Here is a 20570-nt window from a genome sequence, read left to right on the forward strand (position 1 = left end):
TAATCAAACTTGCAATATAAATAATAACACATAGCGCTGATTGTTCAGTTTTGCCTGAATGTTACTTTTACAGTATTTCCACCAGTCCTGGCCGCAGCACCGACATTGAAAAAGTGGGTGAAGCCTCACGGGGAAAAAACGTAACATAGCGCATCAACACAGTCCTCTAATTTACAACATTGGATCGGAGTGGATTTTTTGAGTATCTCCCTGTAGCCTCCAATCTGTACAGTTTGGTGCTGAGGTGACTGGAATCGAGTTTGTCAAAGAGTGAGCGGAGCTTCACAGGGAGAAACATAACATAGCGCAGCCACAGAGTCCTCTTAATTTGCAACATTGGATCGGAATGGATTTTTGGAGGACCTCATTTTAGCAACTCCATTCTAGCTGATTCACCATTGAGCCGTCTAGATCAGAGTGGATTTTTGAGTATCTTCGTGTAGCCTCCAATCTGTACAGTTTGGTGCTGAGGTGTCTGGAATAGTTTTTCAAAGAGTAGGTGTAGCCTCACGGGGAAAAACATAACAGAGCGCAGCAACAAAGTCCTCATAATTTACAACATAGGATTGGAGTGGATTTTTTTAGGTCCTCATTTTAGCAACTCCATTGTAGCTGATTTACTAATTATTTATTATAATACATTTTTATAGTGCCATTTATTCTATGGTGCTTTACATGTGAAAGGGGCAGATATAGATAAGCATGAGCAAAACAAGGCACACACAAGTACAGAAGGAGAGAGGACCCTGCCCGCGAGGGCTCACAGTCCACAGGGGATGGGTGAGAATACACTAGGAGAGGGTAGAGCTGGTCGTGTGGTGGTTCAGCAGACTTAGGGTATGTTTCCACGGTCAGGATTGCATCAGGATTTGACGTAGGTAAAATCTGCACCTGAGGTCACTGGCAGGTCACCTGTGTTTTTTATGTGTTTTTTTCATGCGGATTTGTGTGTGTTTTTGTAAGCTAAATAAAGATATACCAAAAAAATTAAAAATTGTGATGTCATTTCTTGTCCAACCTCTTCATTTACATACTCAATTGAATAATGTTTAGACACACAGATAGACAGATATGATAGATCTATCGTATCTATTATCTATCAATCATCTATCTAGCTAGCTATAGATATATATATTAAAACCTGAATTGAACCTGAAGGGAACTGAAGGTAACTGGCCAGTCACTGTAAACAATGTTTCTGGTTGTTGTCACTTTTACCCCTGTAATCTTTCACTTTCTGCTACCTCCCCCAATCCCCACACCAAGTAAGGAACTGTTCATCTCCTCTTCAATCCTCCCCATCCATCTCACCTCCTCCTCAGAACTGTTCCTTAACATACAATCCTCTGTCTCAAAGCACAGGCAGCCCCCTCACGCTCTCTCCTGCTCCCACCTGCTAACACTATCTCTGCTCCTTCTCACTGCTGGTGATATCTCTCCAAATCCTGGTCCTCCTCACCACATTCCCACAGTCATTTCTACCTCCCATCCACGCTCCATCACAAACTTCCGTAACCTCTCTAACCTTATACCCATTCGCCCAGCCCCCGCTTCCCCAGTCCCACTAACAGGAGCTCTGTGGAACGCTCGCTCTGTCTGTAACAAGCTTTCCTACATCCATGATCTTTTTGTTACTACCAAACTTTCCTTCCTCGCCATCACCGAAACCTGGCTCACCCCTTCGGACACAGCCTCTCCTGCTGCACTCTCTTACGGTGGCTTCCACCTTTCTCACACACCCCGCCCCAGCAGCAAGCATGGTGGAGGAGTTGGTTTTCTCCTGTCAGATAACTGCTCCTTCACCCCAATCCCACTGCCACCCTGTTACCCTCCCTTCCTTTGAGGTGCACTCTGTGCGCATCTACTCCCCCTCCAACCTCCAACTGGCTGTCATTTACCGCCCCCCAGGGCCAGCCACCATCTTCTTTGACCACTTCACCACCTGGCTACTTCATTTCCTTTCTGCAGACATCCCCACTATCATCATGGGCGATTTCAACATCCCCATTGACACTTCCCTCTCAGCTGCCACTAAACTTCTATCTCTCTCTTCCTCCTTCGGCCTCACTCAATGGTCTTCTGCAGCCACTCACAAAGATGGTCACACACTGGACCTCATCTTCACCCGCCTCTGCTCCCTATCTAACCACTCTAACTCACCTCTTCCTCTCTCTGACCACAACCTTCTCACATTCTCATCTCTCTCCACTCCATGTCTACAATCCCCACCCCACAAACTTTCACACCCTCGCAGAAATCTTAAACATCTTGACCTACATTAATTCTCTGAATCCCTCCTCCCTCTCACAGACATAAGTTCCATACACAATGCGGATGACGCTGCCAATCTATATAACACCACAATAGCTGTAGCTTTGGAATCTGCTGCCCCACTTACACATACCAAAGCTCACAAAATCAACAGACAGCCCTGGCACACCAGCCTGACCAAAGAACTGAGGCGAGCTTCCAGGGCTGCTGAGCGCAGATGGAAAAGATCCCACTCCAACGACCACTTAATCGCATTCAAACAGTCCCTCACTACTTTCAAGACCGCACTCGCCACAGCTAAACAAACCTACTTCTCATCTCTCATATCCTCCCTGTCTCACAACCCTAAACAGTTATTCAACACCTTCAATTCTCTCCTCCGTCCCCCAGCACCTCCTCCCTCCTCACTTATCTCTGCTGAAGACTTTGCCTCATTCTTCAAGCAGAAGATTGATAACATCAGAGACAGTTTTGGTCAACAAGCCCCAGAGCCCTTCCTCCCAACTTCCCTACCCTCCACCTCCAAAACCAACTACTCCACCATTACAGAAGATCAACTCGCCACTCTACTCTCAAGATCGCATCTCACCACCTGTGCACTTGACCCACTCCCATCCCACCTCATCCCAAACCTCACCACAATCTTCATCCCAACCCTAACCCATCTCTTCAACCTATCACTAACAACTGGTGTTTTCCCCTCAAGCTTTAAACATGCCTCCATCACACCTATCCTCAAAAAGCCCTCTCTTGACCCATCCTCTGTATCTAGCTATCGCCCTATATCACTTCTCCCCTATGCCTCAAAACTACTGGAACAACACGTCCACCTTGAACTGTCCTCCCATCTCTCTTCTTGCTCCCTCTTTGACCGCTTACAATCTGGCTTCCGGTCACACCATTCCACTGAAACTGCGCTATCTAAGGTCACCAATGACCTCTTAACCGCCAAGAGCAAGCGACACTACTCTGTTCTCCTCCTCCTCGACTTGTCGGCTGCCTTTGACACAGTGGACCATTCCCTATTATTACAGACCCTCTCATCCCTTGGCATCACAGACTTGGCCCTATCCTGGATCTCATCATACCTAACAGACCGGACATTCAGCGTCTCCCACTCACACACCACCTCCTCACCTCGCCCCCTATCTGTCGGAGTCCCACAAGGTTCGGTCCTTGGGCCCCTGCTCTTCTCCATTTACACCTTTGGCCTGGGACAGCTCATAGAATCTCATGGCTTTCAGTATCACCTCTATGCTGATGACACACAGATCTACATCTCTGGACCAGATATCACCTCCCTACTAACCAGAATCCCTCAATGTCTGTCCACTATTTCAACCTTCTCCACTAGATTTCTGAAACTTAACAAGGACAAAACAGAATTCATCATCTTTCCCCCATCTCATGTGACCCCCCCAACGAACCTATCCATTACAGTAAATGGCTGCCCACTCTCCCCAGTCCCACAAGCTTGTGCCTCGGGGTTATCCTTGACGCTGATCTCTCCTTCAAACCACATATCCAAGCCCTTTCCACTTCCTGCCGACTTCAACTCAAAAATATTGCACGAATCCGTTCATTCCTCAACCAAGAATCTGCAAAAACCCTAGTCCATGCCCTCATCATCTCTCGCCTTGACTACTGCAACCTCCTGCTCTGTGGCCTCCCCTCAAACACTCTCGCACCCCTCCAATCTATTCTAAACTCTGCTGCCCGACTAATCCACCTGTCCCCCCGCTATTCTCCGGCCTCTCCCCTCTGTCAATCCCTTCACTGGCTCCCCATTGCCCAGAGACTCCAGTACAAAACCCTAACCATGACGTACAAAGCCATCCACAACCTGTCTCCTCCTTACATCTGTGACCTCATCTCCCGGTACTTTCCTACACGCAACCTCCGATCCTCACAAGATCTCCTTCTCTACTCCCCACTTATCTCCTCTTCCCACAATCGTATAAGATTTCTCTCGCGTATCACCCCTACTCTGGAACCCTCTACCACAACACATCAGACTCTCGCCCACCATCGAAAGCTTCAAAAAGAATCTGAAGACCCACCTCTTCCGACAAGCCTACAACCTGCAGTAACCACCAATCGACCAAACCGCTGCATGACCAGCTCTACCCTCACCTACTGTATTCTCACCCATCCCTTGTAGATTGTGAGCCTTCGCGGGCAGGGTCCTCTCTCCTACTGTACCAGTTATGACTTGTATTGTTCAAGATTATTGTACTTGTTTTTATTATGTATACCCCTCCTCACTTGTAAAGCGCCATGGAATAAATGGCGCTATAACAATAAATAATAATAATATCTATAGATAGCTAGATAGATACAGTACAGACCAAAAGTTTGGACACAAATGCTCATTCAAAGATTTTTCTGTATTTTCATGACTCTGAAAATTGTACATACACACTGAAGGCATCAAAACTATGAATTAACACATTGGGAAATTTATGGTGCGGTGACGGAGCGTTGCGGCATTGTAAATAGACATGCTGCGCTCTGGAAAGACGCACCGCATGTCCGTTTACGCGGGTCTGCCGCCTGTGTCTTTTAATGCATAGTAGAGATGGGATTTAAGGAAATCCCCTCCATGCTGTAACATCTGGACGCTGCGTGTTTGATGCTGCGGCTCTATGCAGTGTTAAACACGCAGCGTTTCCTGACCGTGGAAACATACCCTAAGGATCACTGCAGGTTGTAGGCTTGTGTAAGAGGTGGGTCTTCAAGTTCATTTTGAAGGTTTGTGTGGTAGACGAAAGTCTGATGTGTTGGGGTAGAGAGTTCCAGAGTATGGGGGGAGGCATGGGAGAAGTCTTGTAAGCGGTTGTGGGAAGAAGAGATAGTAGGGGAGTAGAGAAGGAGATCTTGAGAGGATCAAAGGTTGCATGTGGGTATGTACGGTGAGACCATGTCACAGATGTATGGAGGAGACACGTTGTGGATGGCTTTGTATGTCATAGTTAGGGTTTTAAACTGGAGCCTCTGGACAATAAGAAGCCAGTGAAGGTCTCGGCAGATAAGAGGTTGGGGAATAACGGGGAGACAGGTGGATTAGTCGGGCAGCAGAGTGTAGGATGGATTGGACTGGTGCCAGAGTGCTAGAAGGGAGGCCACAGAGTAGGAGGTTGCAGTAATCAAGGTGGGAGATGATAAGGGTGTGCACTAGCGTTTTTGTGCTTCATGGTCAAGGAATGCACGGATCCTGGAAATATTTTGGAGTTTAAGTCAGGAGTAGGCAAGGGCTTGAATATGAGGCTTGAAAGAGAAGGCATAGTTGAGGATCACCACAAGGCACCAAGAATGCGGGACTGAGGAAAGTGAGCAGCCATTGACATTGATGGATAGGTCTCGTGGAGGGGCAGAGTGAGATGGGGGAATGATAATGAATTCTGTTTTGTCCATGTTCAGTTTTAGAAAGCGAGCAAAAAAGAAAGCTGAAATAGCAGACAGACTTTGTAGGACTTTGGTCAGTAAGGACGAGAGGTCGGGTCCAGATAGGTAGATCTGCGTGTCATCGGCGTAGAGATGATACTGCAAACCGTGGGATTTTATGAGCTGTCCCAGGCCAAAGGTGTAGATGGAGAAGAGCAGTGGCCCTAGGACTCAGCCTTGGGGAACACCGACAGACAGGGGGGCAAGGTGATGAGGTGGTGTGGGAGAGGGAGACACTGAATGTTTGGTCTGTTAGATATGGCGAGATCCAGGATAGGGCCAAGTCTGTGATGCCAAGAGATGAGAGAATCTGTAGCAGAAGGGAATGGTCGACAGGGTAGAAGGCAGAAGACAGGTCCAGGAGGAGGACAGAGTAGTGTCACTTGCTCTTGGCGGTTAGTAGGTCGTTGGTGACTTTAGTTACGGCAGTTTCAGTTGAGTGATGCTGTCGGAATCCAGATTGTAAAGGGTAGAGGGGGCAGGAGGAGAGGAAGGACAATTCAAGATGGAAATGCTGTTCCAGTAATTTTGAGGCATAAGGGAGAAGAGATATTGGGCGATAGCTAGCCACAAATGATGGATCGAGGCAGGGCTTTTTGAGGATGGCTGTGATAGAGGCATGCTTGAAGGATGAGGGGAAGACACCAGTTGTGAGTGAGAGTTTGAAGAGGTGTGTTAGGTTTGGGATGAAGACTGTGGCAAGGTTAGGGATGAGGTGGGACAGGAGCGGGTACAGCGAGCAAGTGGTGAGGTGCGATCTTGACAGGAGAGTGGAGAGCTCATCAACTGTCATGGAGGAGAATCTGGTTTTGGAGTAACAGAGTTGTGCGGCTAAGAGGGGCATTGGGGGCTGCAGGCCAAAGCTTTCTCTGATCGTATCAATCTTCTGCTGAAAGAAAGAGGCAAAGTCTTCAGCAGAAATGAGAGGAGAGGGGGAGGCGCTGGGGGACAGAGTAGATAATTGAAAGTGTAGAAAAACTGTTTATGGTTGTGAGACAGGGATATGAGAGATGAGAAGTTTGTTTTGCAGCAGCGAGCGTGTACCTAAAGCTGGCGAGGGACTGCTTGTATGCGATGAAGTGCTCGGCAGAGCGGCATCGCTTCCATCTCTGCTCAGCGACCCTGGAAGCCCGTCTCAGTTCTTTGGTCAAGCTGGTCAGCCAGGAATGTCTGTTGATTGTGTCAAGGTGAAAATATATATCTTTATATACTTTTGTACTTTTATACTTTTATACTGTGAAACAATAAGTTTTTCCTATCTGCTAGCTAATGCATATGTAATTGTATTTAAAAATGGTTGCCAGTGTTCAGTTTCGTTTCAGGTTAGTGACCGAAGAGTTAACTTTCATTTCTTTGGAAACGAAACTAAAGGAATGTGAAGAAAAGGAGGAATCCACCAGAAGACGTCAGAACAAATCAGAAAGACTGGATGCTAGCTTAAACCCCGCCTAATGCACGCCTTCCCCTAACACTCAATATAGTATTGTGTATTTTAGAATAAAGCCAGTTGGTGTGACCGCTGCAGACATGTGTGGATGCACGGGGCATTAACTAAGTTTGAACCAGCTACCTGTCTGATTTATTCTTATCCGGTACCAGATGCCCTGCACACATATTAATTTGGAATGACTGGTGAAGGAAGGGTAATTGTCGTATTACGACCCCCGACAATTTTGGCGCGACCAACGGGGGGTGTGGCCAGCGATCCGAGACCCTCTGGACCCATGCCTGGATGTCTGTGGATGATACCCGTAGTGGCTGATCTCGAGGACTGATCACCCTCTGCACGCGGTAAGTGGCGATCATGTACACTGTATATGTCACACTTGCTAGTGTCTCAGCCGTTATTGGTTTGTCTGTAGTCTCCTTGGGTCCGGGAGGTGAATGATCGAGTGGTGAGATCAAACGTGATCCTGTGCCACGCTCTGAACCAGCAACTGAGAGACGTCGCATCCTGTGCGACCTCTGTACACCACACCTCCTCCATCGGTCATTGTACTCCGTTCAACCATCCTACCCGTGACTATTGTCTAGTAGTGAAGTGGAGTGATAAATTGAGCTAGTTGTAGATTGTGGGGCGGCTTAGAGAAGGGATAGGAGACGCAGCCTCTGTGATATTGTACCAGCTAGGTAATTTAAGACGTCCCGAGCAGGGACCACCTGTATTTCTGTGGAGGGCTCTCACTAGGAGACCGCCTCCCGACTGTTTAGAATATTGTGGCAGGATAGTCTGTTAATCACTGGTGTTCAGGTTAGGGACAGAAAATATTGAGCGCGAGGCTCTAATTTTTCTAATACGTTGAGCGAGATTCCGTATTGCAGAATACCAGTGTTGATATCGCTGCCAGCGATCCTGAGCTATAGCAGGGCGTAGTATTCTGTGAGCCAAGCTGCGTATCTTAAAGCAAAAGAAGTCTGTGCCCCACAAGTTAGATGAGGATGCCGAGGAAGTCAAGACAGTAGTCACGGGAGGGCAAGAGGCAGTCAAGAAGCTTATCTGCGAGTTGCGCGAGGCTTAAAGAACAAAGGATGAGAATAGGTTGATGGAGGGGAGGATCAGATAATGTAGAGCCCGTGTTTGGTTATAAAATGCCTGTGAACTGTGATCTTACAGATTGTAAAATGGCCGCCGTGCCACTGATGATGAAAATGTAGTCTCAGCCAGCGCCCTGTAATGGTGGCGAGACGAGATCTCCAGAAGCGTAGGAGTGTCCTGTTTGTGTTGTGCAGAATCCAATCTGGGTGGAGACCTGCCTTGTGTGTGCGTACGGACCGTCTTTGGGGCTCCGCCCAGACCACGGAGGATTATAGGAAAGTTTTGTAGAAATTAGGTCTGAAAACTGCTGTAATTTGTGACTTTGTAGAAGATACGGAGCTTTGTATCAGTGCTATGTAGTGTAGGGGAGGGGCTGAGCAGACCGCTGCAAGATTTCTTTGTCAGTTTTTTCTTCTTTCTCCTTATCTACGCTATGTGCCGGAGAAGAAAGGGGGGCAGGGAGCTGGGCCTCGCTTCTCCCTTGTGCGCTGTGGAATGCAGTGATCTTTCTTATCTCCGTGTTACTAGATGGGAGGGGCTGAGTGAATCCCTGCGCGACCTGCTTGCAATTTTTCCCCTCGGCGCTGTGGGCTACGGGGGAGGGGGGGGGCCATGTATTGCATTCCAAAGTTTTCTCTGTCCTTGGTTTAATACACACTGAGAGATTTGTATTTGAAGCAATAAGTACTGTATGAGATTGGAAGTGAAATAGACCTGTGTCTAGTCTTCGATGAAAACTTGTAAGTAATTGAAAGATTGGTAAAAGCCACCAATATATCCTGGACTGCCGAGAAGTTCTATGGGCGTCTTATGGTAGTGTTTGAAGATCTGGGATTCCCATTGTAGTAAAAAGCCCATTTATACCTTTTTGTAGTAGATCCGATATTGGGATTTCCACTCCGGATGATGCATTGCAAATAGTAAAAGGTTTTCAAAAGAATTTAGTCCAGCAGGAAAGGAAAGGGGTTAAATCAGCAGCGCTTCTTACTGTCTATGTAACAGACTTTAGTTTCTGCCTCCTCCCTTCGTACACGTGAGTCCAGCTTCACATTCCAATACGCCTTTAACCCCGTATGGGAATTTCATTATCTCCCCAGCCCCGCCATGCAAATTCTCAGATCAAGAGCTTGTTTTAATTAGAGTAAATGACAGACCCAATAAATATACTCTTATAAAACCTATCCCTGTGGGACCTTTCCCTGAAGTTACTGCTCAGTTCGTAATCTCTTCTATATGTTCGGTAAATTTACTGGGGGCAGTTTTATTATTACAGTTCTGCTCCAGGATATAATTCCAAGATGATGGTCAGATGGTCCTTGCGTTATATAACTCCTATGCAGATGAATATAAAGAGATGTGTATCCTACTTGCCTTTCCTACGGTTATGATGGTCCTGATAGACCCAGATTCTCCCCCAATAATGCCTGTAGAACCAGTAAAAGTGTTTCTCAAACCTGGTGCTCCTTTTCCCAAAGTCCATCAGTACCCTTTGAAACATGATCAGGAGCAGTGCCTCAAGGGGCAAATACAAATGTTATTCGATAATGGTGCCCTGATACCCTGTGTTTCCCCAGGTAACACACCCGTGTTTCCCGTTAAGAAAAAAAAGGGGGGGCCAGTTATAGCCCAAGAGTGTCAGGCCTACCTTGCCGCTCATGGCCCCTTGCATCCAGGAGACGCTATGTCCACCCAAAGAGGGAATTTGCCCTGTGATACAGTGTTACACACTGCAGGCCCCGTATATGATTCAAAGACACCCGAGCACTGCCGTACAGTATTGCAGACAGAGCTCACCTGCAGGACATGCTACAGGTGTGCTGATTCAGCTTCATGGAGACAAACAGAGACCTGTTGCTTATTACAGCGGCCGCCTGGATACGGTGGCAAGACAAAGCCCCTTCTGTGTTCGGCCCGTGTTGTCTGTCCAGCTGTTGCTACACAAGTCTTCAGAGATTGTTTTGGATTACCCACTGATGGTCCACACCCCACATGATGTACATAGTATCTTTAACCAGGTACAATCTAGCCACATATGTCCATGGCTGGACAGCTGCGACTTCGGTGTGCTATTCTCATGCCTACTAATGTGACTTTGAAAAGGTGCACTGTCCTGAACCCCGCTACTCTTCTCCTAGTTCCCCTGGATCCAAAGGGGGGAGGAGTAGGTGACATGAAAAAGGACACTCTTTTTCTTTCTAGAATGGATCCAGAGGAACAAGATTAGGTTTCCAAACCCCATGATTGTCTAGAATTGATGTCTCAGGAAACGGCTGGTCTCTAGTGTGCCTATTCTAATGCTGATTTTGAGCTTTTTGTAGATGGATCCCGTCACCAAGATGACCGAGGACGCTTCTGTACCAGATATGCTGTGGTCTCAGAACATGAGATAATCAAGGTAGAGTCAATGCCAGCTCATATGTCTGCACAAGAAGCAGAGCAAACTAGCAGAAGGTAAGACTGTAAATATCTACACTGATTCCAGGTATGCTTTTGGCATTACACACGATTATGGGCCTATCTGGAGAGCCAGGGCTTTCCTGACAGCAAATGGCCACCCCATTAAACATGCTGAGGCAGTCCAGCAACTTATGAATGCACTACAGTTTCCCACCTAAGCAGGCATCATAAAGGTAAAGGCACATAGCAAAGGCACTGATGGACGGACGAAGGGTAACACACTGGCAGACCAGGCTGCCAAGAAAGCAGCAAGCACTCCTGTAGCCTCTAGAGTACATCACCTAGACACCCCACCATCTCCACTTGTGTTGAAAGACATCTTAGCCCGGTTACAAGAACAGGCAAGTAAGGAGGAGAAAAATAGGTGGCAAAGGATAGGGGCTTGCTCTGATACCATCACTGGACTATGGGGGAGGGGTGAAAAGGTCTGCCTACCACAGGTACTGTAACCAATGATGGCACAGGTTCTGCACGGGAATGTGCACCACTCGAAGACGGCCATGTGTGACACCCTACAGAAACAATGGATTGCCTCCGGGTTTTCCACCTGCGCAGAAAGCCAGGTACAGAGCTGCATGATATGTGCCACACATAATCAGAGTAGGACAGTGAAAACCCCATCCAAACACACTCCCCGGCCCCTTTAACCAATTCCAGAGACTGCAGATTGATTATATTCAGTTACCCAGGGTAGGGACGTATGAGTATGTGTTGGTCTGCATTGATTTATTTTCAGGTTGGCCAGAAGCCTACCCAGTTGCCAAAGCTACGGCTAAGACAACGGCGAAGAAACTGATGGCTGAGATCATATGCAGGTATGGAGTTCCTGAAGTCATTGAAAGCGATCGGAGTTCCCATTTTACTGGAGAGATCATGTCAGAGGTAATGGCAGCACTGGGGGTAAGTCAAGCATTGCATACTCCATCCACAGAGTAGTGGAAAAGTGGAGAGACTAAATGGAACTCTTAAGCTTAAAATCCAGAAGGCAATGGCAGAGACTGGTAAACCATGGACAGAATGCCTTCCTCTAGCTTTGTTTTCAGTAAGATATACCACAAACAGGAAGACAGGACTGTCACCGTATGAGATTCTGTTTGGCAGGAGCCCCAATCTTGAATGTTTCTTTCCACAACAGTTGCAGCTCAAGTACCAGGACTTGACTAGCTATGTGCAGGCCTCACATGGACACCTTGCCAAAGTGCATTTAACTGTCTTCAGTTCTCTTCCAGACCCAGACAAGGTTCCTGGACACCATCCCTTTGTGCCAGGAGACCTGGTGTATGTGAAAAAGTTTGTTCGCAGAGATTGTCTCCAGCCGAGATTTGAAGGACCTCACACGGTGATCCTGGTCACCCCCACTGCAGTAAAACTTGAAGAAAAGAGCACCTGGATTCACGCCTCACACTGTAAAAGAGACCGAACCAGTGTTTAGTCACAGAAGTGACTGAAGGGAAATGTTGCTGTTGTTTTTGATCCTGGAACTGAGGGCCATCCTTGCCCCTACCTCTTCGGCCCCTATTGTAAATAAGAATTCTGGTCCCACTATATTCTGGGTAAACCTGACAGCCCCGGCAAATATCTGGCAATTTGATTTCTGTGATGTAGTCAAGTGCCTTGAGACTGAACGGGTGGTAAAGGGGATCATCCAGTTTTATATGTGTGTTATCAGAAATGACAACAATAACTGTTATTATTGGGCAGATGCTGCCTGGAATACGGGAGATGATTGGGGATATAAATCTAGTGAAGCCATGTCCCCAAGGATGAGACGGGTAGGAGTCTTCGTGAGAGAATGCATCTAACAGCCCTTCTGCAACCACTTAGGGGCTGTAAATGGGGTAAAAGCTGTCACCCCCTCCTCCTGAATCTTGAAAACCCCCAATCTGCTGATCTGCAGACGTTCGTATTAGGAAGGCATTATAATTATGTATTTAGTGCTGGACCCTATGCGTATTTAGGCCATATACAGCTCCAGGATATTAGTTTCAGACCAACCAAAGCCCCCGTTACCAGTACACCTAAAACAGGCCCAGGTGAGCGTTTGCAAAATGTAGTTAATGAAGTGATCCCCATTCCAGGTCTCAGTTGGCAAGAGGTTTTCTCCATAGAAACACAAACAGCCCCAAGGAAAAACCTATGGTTAGAATGGGTGAGATACAATGTAAGAGTCCAGAATATCTCTGTAGGATGTATTGCTTGTGCTGCTGCGAATACGCATCTATACACACATGCACTGCTTTTTCCTGATGACAACACCACTGCCTGTGTCATGAATTTGCTGAAAGGTTTGAAGCCCACTGATTGTCCAGATTGTGTCCCACTGATTCATAAGAAACCCAAACTAAAGGTCCCAGGAGAAGTAATCGTATTAGCTGACAATTACACCTGCTATAATTCCCAAGACACCACAGGTACACCAGTAGGGATCTTCAAGACAGGTTTCTGCAAAGGGAACAGTTCTCTAGATACTGATTTGCTAATTAAACATACACAATATATGTACACCAAAGATACCTGATGAACCTACCAGAAAGAGGAGAAGTTTTGATCAGCTCCACATGAGTTATGAGGAAGATCCACTAGTATATATTGATGCCATTGGAGTGCCAAGGGGGGTGCCTGACCAGTTTTGAAGCCCAGAACCAGATTTATGCCGGCATTGCTTCTATAGTACCACAGATGCAGATTAATAAAAATGTTGAATGGATCAAATATATATATTACAATGAACAAAGATTTGTTAATTATAGCTGTGATGCCTTTCAGGATATAGTTGAGGACTTGGGCCCTAACACTTGTATGACCCGTGCTGCAACCCGACCTAAGAGAATTACACTGAATCCTGTCCAGACAAGATCACATGCAGTGATATAAGAAGCTGACACAGGATTGTGGTTGGCGGATAGTGGGGACATTAACTTTTGGAAGTAGGCTGACAGTAATCCTTTTGGGAAGGAGCTGTAGACCAGCATGTCATGTCACCCCCACCACCAGAGAACCGACCACATCAGGTAGGGTAAGACAGATACAGGAGTATTATCCCTGGAGGCCCACTGACTAGCTAGCTACGCAAAAACAATTGGCTGACCCTGAGAACCAACCTTTCTCATTCTACAGACAAATAATGACCATATGATAGATGTATAAATCCACCTAGGCAGGCCTAGGTAGTTAGTGAGCACAAAAACAGGTGACGTGCTAGGACGCAAATTAAGATCTTCTACAGATGTGACAAAGGAGAGAATGTAGAGCTATACTTTGGACGGTTACAGCTGAAATGGGAAGACATGGAATACAGTCCCATGAACCCACTTGATGTTAGAGTATTGGTAAATACATTCATTGACGGTATGACCAAAGACTTACGAGACGAAATATAGACAGCCAGACCTGAATGGCGAAATGTAGATCCGAAAGACCTGAAGGTTTCTAAAGAAGTTGAACAAATTAGGACAATAAGACGACGTGTCATGTATGCTGGAGCAGACACATCTTTCTTCTCCAGTTGGTTAGGTGGGATCAAGGGATTCCTTCAATAAGTTTGTTTAGTACTAATTGCCCTCCTTATAATTGAATCGATAATCCTCTGTTGTGTTATTCCCTTGTATAAAAAGGTTATTGCCAAAGCAACTCCGACTGGCACCTTCCTCAATCAAGAAGTAGACCCACCAGAGTACGATGGTACTGATCCAGGGGAGATCCCTAAGTACATTCCTCTCAAGAGAGTAGACAAAACCCCCCATTCTCAGATGATGCTAAGAGATTTAGTTTAGGGACAGTGGGAGAACTCCATGTGAGGTTAGTGAAGGGTTCAGCTGCCTGGAGGCCTCTCGCTAGGGGAGAGTTTCTGAGGTGTCTGGATGAAGAAATCCACCTCCCCTTTTCCCATCACATGGACAGTCTCGAAGGATCTTTCTTCAAGGGAAAAACTTAGTGTTTAGGGGGGATTGTCAAGGTGAAAATATATATCTTTATATACTTTTGTACTTTTATACCGTGAAACAATAAGTTTTTCCTATCTGCTAGCTAATGCATATGTAATTGTATTTAAAAATGGTTGCCAGTGTTCAGTTTCGTTTCAGGTTAGTGACCGAAGAGTTAACTTTCATTTCTTTGGAAACGAAACTAAAGGAATGTGAAGAAAAGGAGGAATCCACCAGAAGACGTCAGAACAAATCAGAAAGACTGGATGCTAGCTTAAACCCCGCCTAATGCACGCCTTCCCCTAACACTCAATATAGTATTGTGTATTTTAGAATAAAGCCAGTTGGTGTGACCGCTGCAGACATGTGTGGATGCACGGGGCATTAACTAAGTTTGAACCAGCTACCTGTCTGATTTATTCTTATCCGGTACCAGATGCCCTGCACACATATTAATTTGGAATGACTGGTGAAGGAAGGGTAATTGTCGTATTACGACCCCGACAATTGCACGAGTTTTGCTATGCGTGAGGGGGGTGGCCGAGTCAAGTGTTGCTGTTATTGTGGTGTTATAAAAAGTGGCAGCAGCATCTGTGTCATGAAGGGAAGCTATGTCTGTAAGAGGAAGAAGGGACTCAGATAGTGATTGTAAATTGAGGTGTTAGATTTCTGCGAGGGTGAGTTTGAGGAGTAGGGGTTGTACACTAGGAGAGGAGAGAGAAGAGAATTAGTCTGTAGATTGTGGGTCAGACAGGGGGAGGGGTGAGTTAGTGAGATTAGTAAGAGAACAGAGGCGGGTAAAGATAAGGTCCAGCCTGTGACCATCTTTGTGAGTGGCCGCGGAGGACCATTGAGTGAGGACAAAGGAGGCAGTGAGTGATAGAAGTTTAGAGGCAGCTGGGGTGGAAGCATCAATGATGTTGAAGTCGCCCATGATAGTGGGGATGTCAGCAGAAAGGAAATGAAGTAGCCAGGTGGTGAAGTGGTCGAGAAAGGTGGAGATAGCTAGTTCTGGGGGGCAGTAGATGACAGACAGCTGGTGGTTTGAGAGGGAGTAGACGCGGACGGAGTGAATCTCAAATGAGGGAAGAGTAGCAGAGGGTGGTAGCGTAATTGGGGTAAAGGAGCAGGTATCAGACAGGAGCAAGCCAACTCCTCCACGTTTGTTGCTGGGGCGAGGGGTGTGAGAGAAGTGGAATCTGCCATAGGAAAGTGCAGCTGGAGAGGCCGAGTCAGAGGGAGTGAGCCAGGTTTCAATGATGGCAAGGAAGGAGAGTTTGTTGGTGATAATGAGGTAATGGAGTTTGTTGCAGACTGAGCGTGCGTTCCATAGAGCTCAGGCAAGGGGACCGGGGGCTGGATGAATGGGTATGAGGTTATCATTGTGAAAACATGTAGAGGATCGTGGTAGGGTGTTTGAAATTAGCGTGGGGATGTGTTGAGGGCCAGGATTTGGGGATACGTCGCCAGCAATGAGTAGCAGACAGAGCATTAGAAGGGGGGAGTAGTATAGGACATGATGAACTGTCTAGACTGGCCTCTTCTGTACAGTTTGGTGCTGAGGTGACTGGAATTGAGTTTTTCAAACAGTGAGCAGAGTTTTTCCCTGTAGCCTCTATTCTGTACAGTTCATTGCTGACATGACTAGAATGGAGTTGCTGGAGCGATGTCCTCATAGGATGAAATCCAATCTAGACAGCTCATGACAAACTTCCGGACTAGAATTAATTCCAGGAGCTCCTCCAAGATTCCAATCTAGTGGCATAGGAAGTATAAATATATGCATGTATGTATTGCCACTTTTTGTAACAAATAATTACACACAGCACTGATTGTTCATTTTTGCCCGATTTGAACTTTTACTGTATTTCCACCAGTCCCAGCTCCGACATTTCTGAAGAGTGGACGGAGCTAGACTTTTGCCATTTGCTGTGTGCCCGATTTTGCCTATCGGGACTTTGCAACGCGTCGGACCCTCCTGATGTGGACAGCCATCCTTGTATGTGAGCTGTGTCTGTGATGGTATAGGGAGGGTTGACTTTTAGAGGGGTAGCGGAAATGTGGGCGGGAATTGTTAGATTGGGAAGATGTGTGGCGTCTACGCTTGTATCTATGGGGCGTGTTGGGGGTAATTGAAATCGGCAGCCAGGGGTGGGTTACTGGCCATAATCGGTAACGTTGTGCTGTTTAGCATTGGGGGTGTTATAGCGCTACTGCATTCAACATTATTGTTGGGATATGAAAGGGCGGGGTTAATAGAAATTCTTAATTAGCTATTTGGGCTATAGGGAATGATGGAGGATGCCCCAAGACTGCCATAGAAACACAGCTGTGACCTAATAAAATAGTCTGTAGGAGGAAAAAGATCTACAGTATATTATTGTGGCTATTTGTGTAAATACTTCAGGATGTTTTGAAAAGATTTTCCAAGAAAACACAACTTTTACACACCTTGATAGAGAATAAAAAGCCAGTTACCTGTCATTAATGCCACAACAAGCTTCCCTCAAACTGTTTAACTAAAATAACAAAACACTGACAAAGGCAAAAAAAAAATTGCACCTGTGATTTTAGTTTCATATAAAAAAAAAATGTACATATATAAATTACAGACATTTTTAAAATACAAAACGTAACAAGAAAAATGTCACATTACACAAAACATGTTGATCACAGTTACTGCCATTAGAATGAGGCCTATATGTAGTACACTAAGATGTCACGGATCAATCATCTTTTTTTTTTTTTTTTTAGACCTGTATCAATGGAGCACTTCTGAGATATGAAGAGGATATACAAAGTACCCATGCTTTTGGTGTGAATGTGACAGCGGGGATAGGACTGATCACTGGAGCCAAAAAAAAAGTTTGACCAACGAGAACATCTGTGCAACCTGGACTCAAGAATACAGTTTCCAAAAGTTTACTTTATCCCCAGAGGTGTAGCTAAGGGTTCAGGCTAGGGGGGGGGGGTTGGGGAACGCATCTGAGTGGGCCCCCCAAACCTGAGTAACGTTTGTGCACATAATTATGGTGGTTTTAAAGACTCGTGGGCATCTCGGTGGACTACTGTGCATTCCAAATGAGCAAGGTTATATTCTGCTACATCGCTTCACATGATTAGATACTACATTATGCATAACATACATTAAATCATGGTTCTATACCCCTAAATACAGAGCAGCTACAATCACAACCACAGATATGCCTAAGGAATGTAAATCTTTATTCTCTGGCAAAAAACTATCAAACTTTTTTCTGTTAAATAGAAATAAATTATGGAGCTCACCAAATCAATGTCCATGTTGTTCCACAATAACTAAAAAAAATTTTTTTTTGTTCCAAAGAACAGATGAGCTGAACAAATCCAAAACTTTGATGAACTATGGACAAGGAAAAGTCACTTCTTACAGTGCCATTCATCTCTCCTTTAGATGAGCAAATCTGCCAACCACCTTGTCTTTGTCAATTTCAGAGGCCCTCTCAATACTAAGCAAGGTCAAGTTGGACAGTTGGGCTTCATTCATGCATGCTCGCAAGTGTGTTTTAATAAGTTTCAGACGGCTGAAGCTTCTCTCTGCTTTTGCACTACTGACAGGTATAGATAAATTCTATAAAAAGTTTACTTAAATTTGGAAAAGCATGATGCATGTCATTTGCAATTAGAAATGGTAAAATTTTGTCAGTGATGTCAACCTTCTTCTCTGTTGACAGCTCACTGTATGTATTCCGGAAAGTTAGGAACTCGTCTAAGGCTTCCTTGGGTTCTGTACACACATTATCTGAGTGGAAACTTGCAAGTTCAATCACTATCAGCAACATCAGGGTCTTGAAAGTGTTTGTTACTGAGTGGACTGAATAATTTGGCAATTTCTCTAAAATCCGAAAAACGGTGCTCAAACTGGCTCCAAAATACATCTAGTATAAAATAAAATACTTCAGTTTTGAAGCAAGCTCGGCTATCCTCAATTGGCTCATCTTCAGCCATTTCATCAAAAAATCGTTTCCTCTTACGAACTTTTCTTTCTTGATATATGGTAGTGTGATTGCACTTAGTAGCCAAGTCATTGGCTGTTTTCTGGAGTTTCAAAGGCCTCATCTGATCGCAGCTCTCTGATTTTTGACATGCATGAGTCAATTAAATGTACAGCTGCATTGGCCAGTTCTTTTGATATCAATAGATGAATCCACAATTACTGAAAAGAACTGTGCTGCTTTTACATCCTGTACGATAGTGCCCATAGTTTCATTGGCCAGTGCAGAAATCCGCTCATTTTGTGATTCCGAACTCAGATACGTAACACGACCAACTGGATTCTTCAGATGATGTTCAAGCACAGTGTCATACTGTGCTAGCAATTTAAGCAGCTCCAAGAAATTGGCCTTCATTGACATCTTGGTCACCCAGGCCGGCATACTCTCTGTGACCCCGAAATTCAAGACCCTGTCTTGCTAAAAAAAAAAAAAAAAAAAAGTGACATTATTAGTCTATGAATTATTTTTCTATCTGCTCCTTTTCACCTTTGATGAGCCCTGCTATTATTGTGCTGTCCTGACTGATACGGTATTTAGTTATAAGCAAATTTTTCTCTGCATCTTTGAGTATTAGACCTCTCATGTTGTTCTATTTTTTCAAGGCCTTTTCTGAAGTTAGAGAAACCTTTGCATAGCTCTGTCCAGACTCTATTCTTTTCATCCCTCTTGCCAAATAGCCAGCAGCAGAAACAATATAGATGGTTTGTTTGAGGAGAGTAAATTAACCATTGTCGTTCAACTGTGCATGATTTTCCCACTTTGCGACTGTACCACAAAGGACTGAATCTTCTTTTCTCTGAGTCATAGCGAAAATTGTCGTAGTGGTCATTCGAGCCTGGCTGGCATGGGCCATGTTCCAGAAGAACTCTAATTATATCAATAGTAAGAGTTTGATTTTGGAACAGAAAAGGATCAGTAGGGTAAGGCTCTTCGATATTTAATTTAAAAATTCTATCAGAGCCAGTAGTGGTCATACTAGGACCCGCATTGGTGTAAAGCTCCTGAGTGTGGCTGGTGGGACTGGTAGGAGAGCCTAAGCTTCTAATAGGATCACAAGTTTCAGATCCCTCGTCATCACTGCTCCTGCAATCTTGATCCGGATGGCCTTCCCATGGGTCTGATGTGGAAAACTGGGTGTTGGTTGGGTAATTGCTAAGTGCACCGCTAGCAGTGTTTTCTTGGTTAGCCAGCACAAAGCTGCTGCTAGGTTGATTTTGATCCACAACATCAATTTTCTCTCAGGTTGCAGGAGGATGACTAACCAAAAAATAACTGGTCAGAGGTGTACAAGATAAAACTAGCTTTTTCTTTTGCTCCTTTTCTTTGCGTTTGAGAGCACCAGATTTGTATTTTTTTATCCATTCTCAAACACTTCGTTGAGGTGTTTTCTAGGAAAAAAAAAAGTTCAGGAATTTTGTTATAGGATAGTATCTCCCTATTTTTACCGGTGTCCCCACTATCTATATTCCCCTCTCCTTGCTTTTTTCTAATGTTTAAAGAGTTAATCCTATCTCTGCCTTTCATGGACTTGAGGGGAATAACTGTCATCCTATTTGACCCTGCCAGAAGGTCACTGTTAGACTCAACAATCTTCACCCATGACATTTTATGGGTTACTCTTGATGGAGATGGTCTTCCTGACCACTTAAGGCCCCGTCTCACATAGCGATTTACCAACGATCACAACCAGCGATACTACCTGGCCGTGATCGTTGGTAAGTCGTTGTGTGGTCGCTGGGGAGCTGTCACACAGACAGCTCTCTCCAGCGACCAACGATCAGGGGAACGACTTCGGCATCGTTGAAACTGTCTTCAACAATGCCGAAGTCCCCCTGCAGCACCCGTGTAACCAGGGTAAACATCGGGTTACTAAGCGCTGGGCCGCGCTTAGTAACCCGATGTTTA

General features: G+C 45.4%; 1 protein-coding gene across 1 annotated transcript in view; it reads left to right on the forward strand.

The window, feature by feature from the left end:
* The window catches only part of LOC143776812 (E3 ubiquitin/ISG15 ligase TRIM25-like), a 37962-nt gene extending 20044 nt beyond the window's left edge, over nt 1-17918 (forward strand). The window contains exon 2 of the mRNA XM_077266567.1: nt 17386-17918. Coding sequence (XP_077122682.1) covers nt 17386-17502 — 117 coding nt within the window. The 3' untranslated portion in view covers nt 17503-17918. The remainder of the gene's footprint in view (nt 1-17385) is intronic.
* The last annotated feature ends 2652 nt before the right edge of the window (nt 17919-20570 follow it).

The sequence above is a fragment of the Ranitomeya variabilis genome, chromosome 5, assembly GCF_051348905.1.
Source record: "Ranitomeya variabilis isolate aRanVar5 chromosome 5, aRanVar5.hap1, whole genome shotgun sequence".
In the NCBI taxonomy this organism is placed as follows: domain Eukaryota; kingdom Metazoa; phylum Chordata; class Amphibia; order Anura; family Dendrobatidae; genus Ranitomeya; species Ranitomeya variabilis.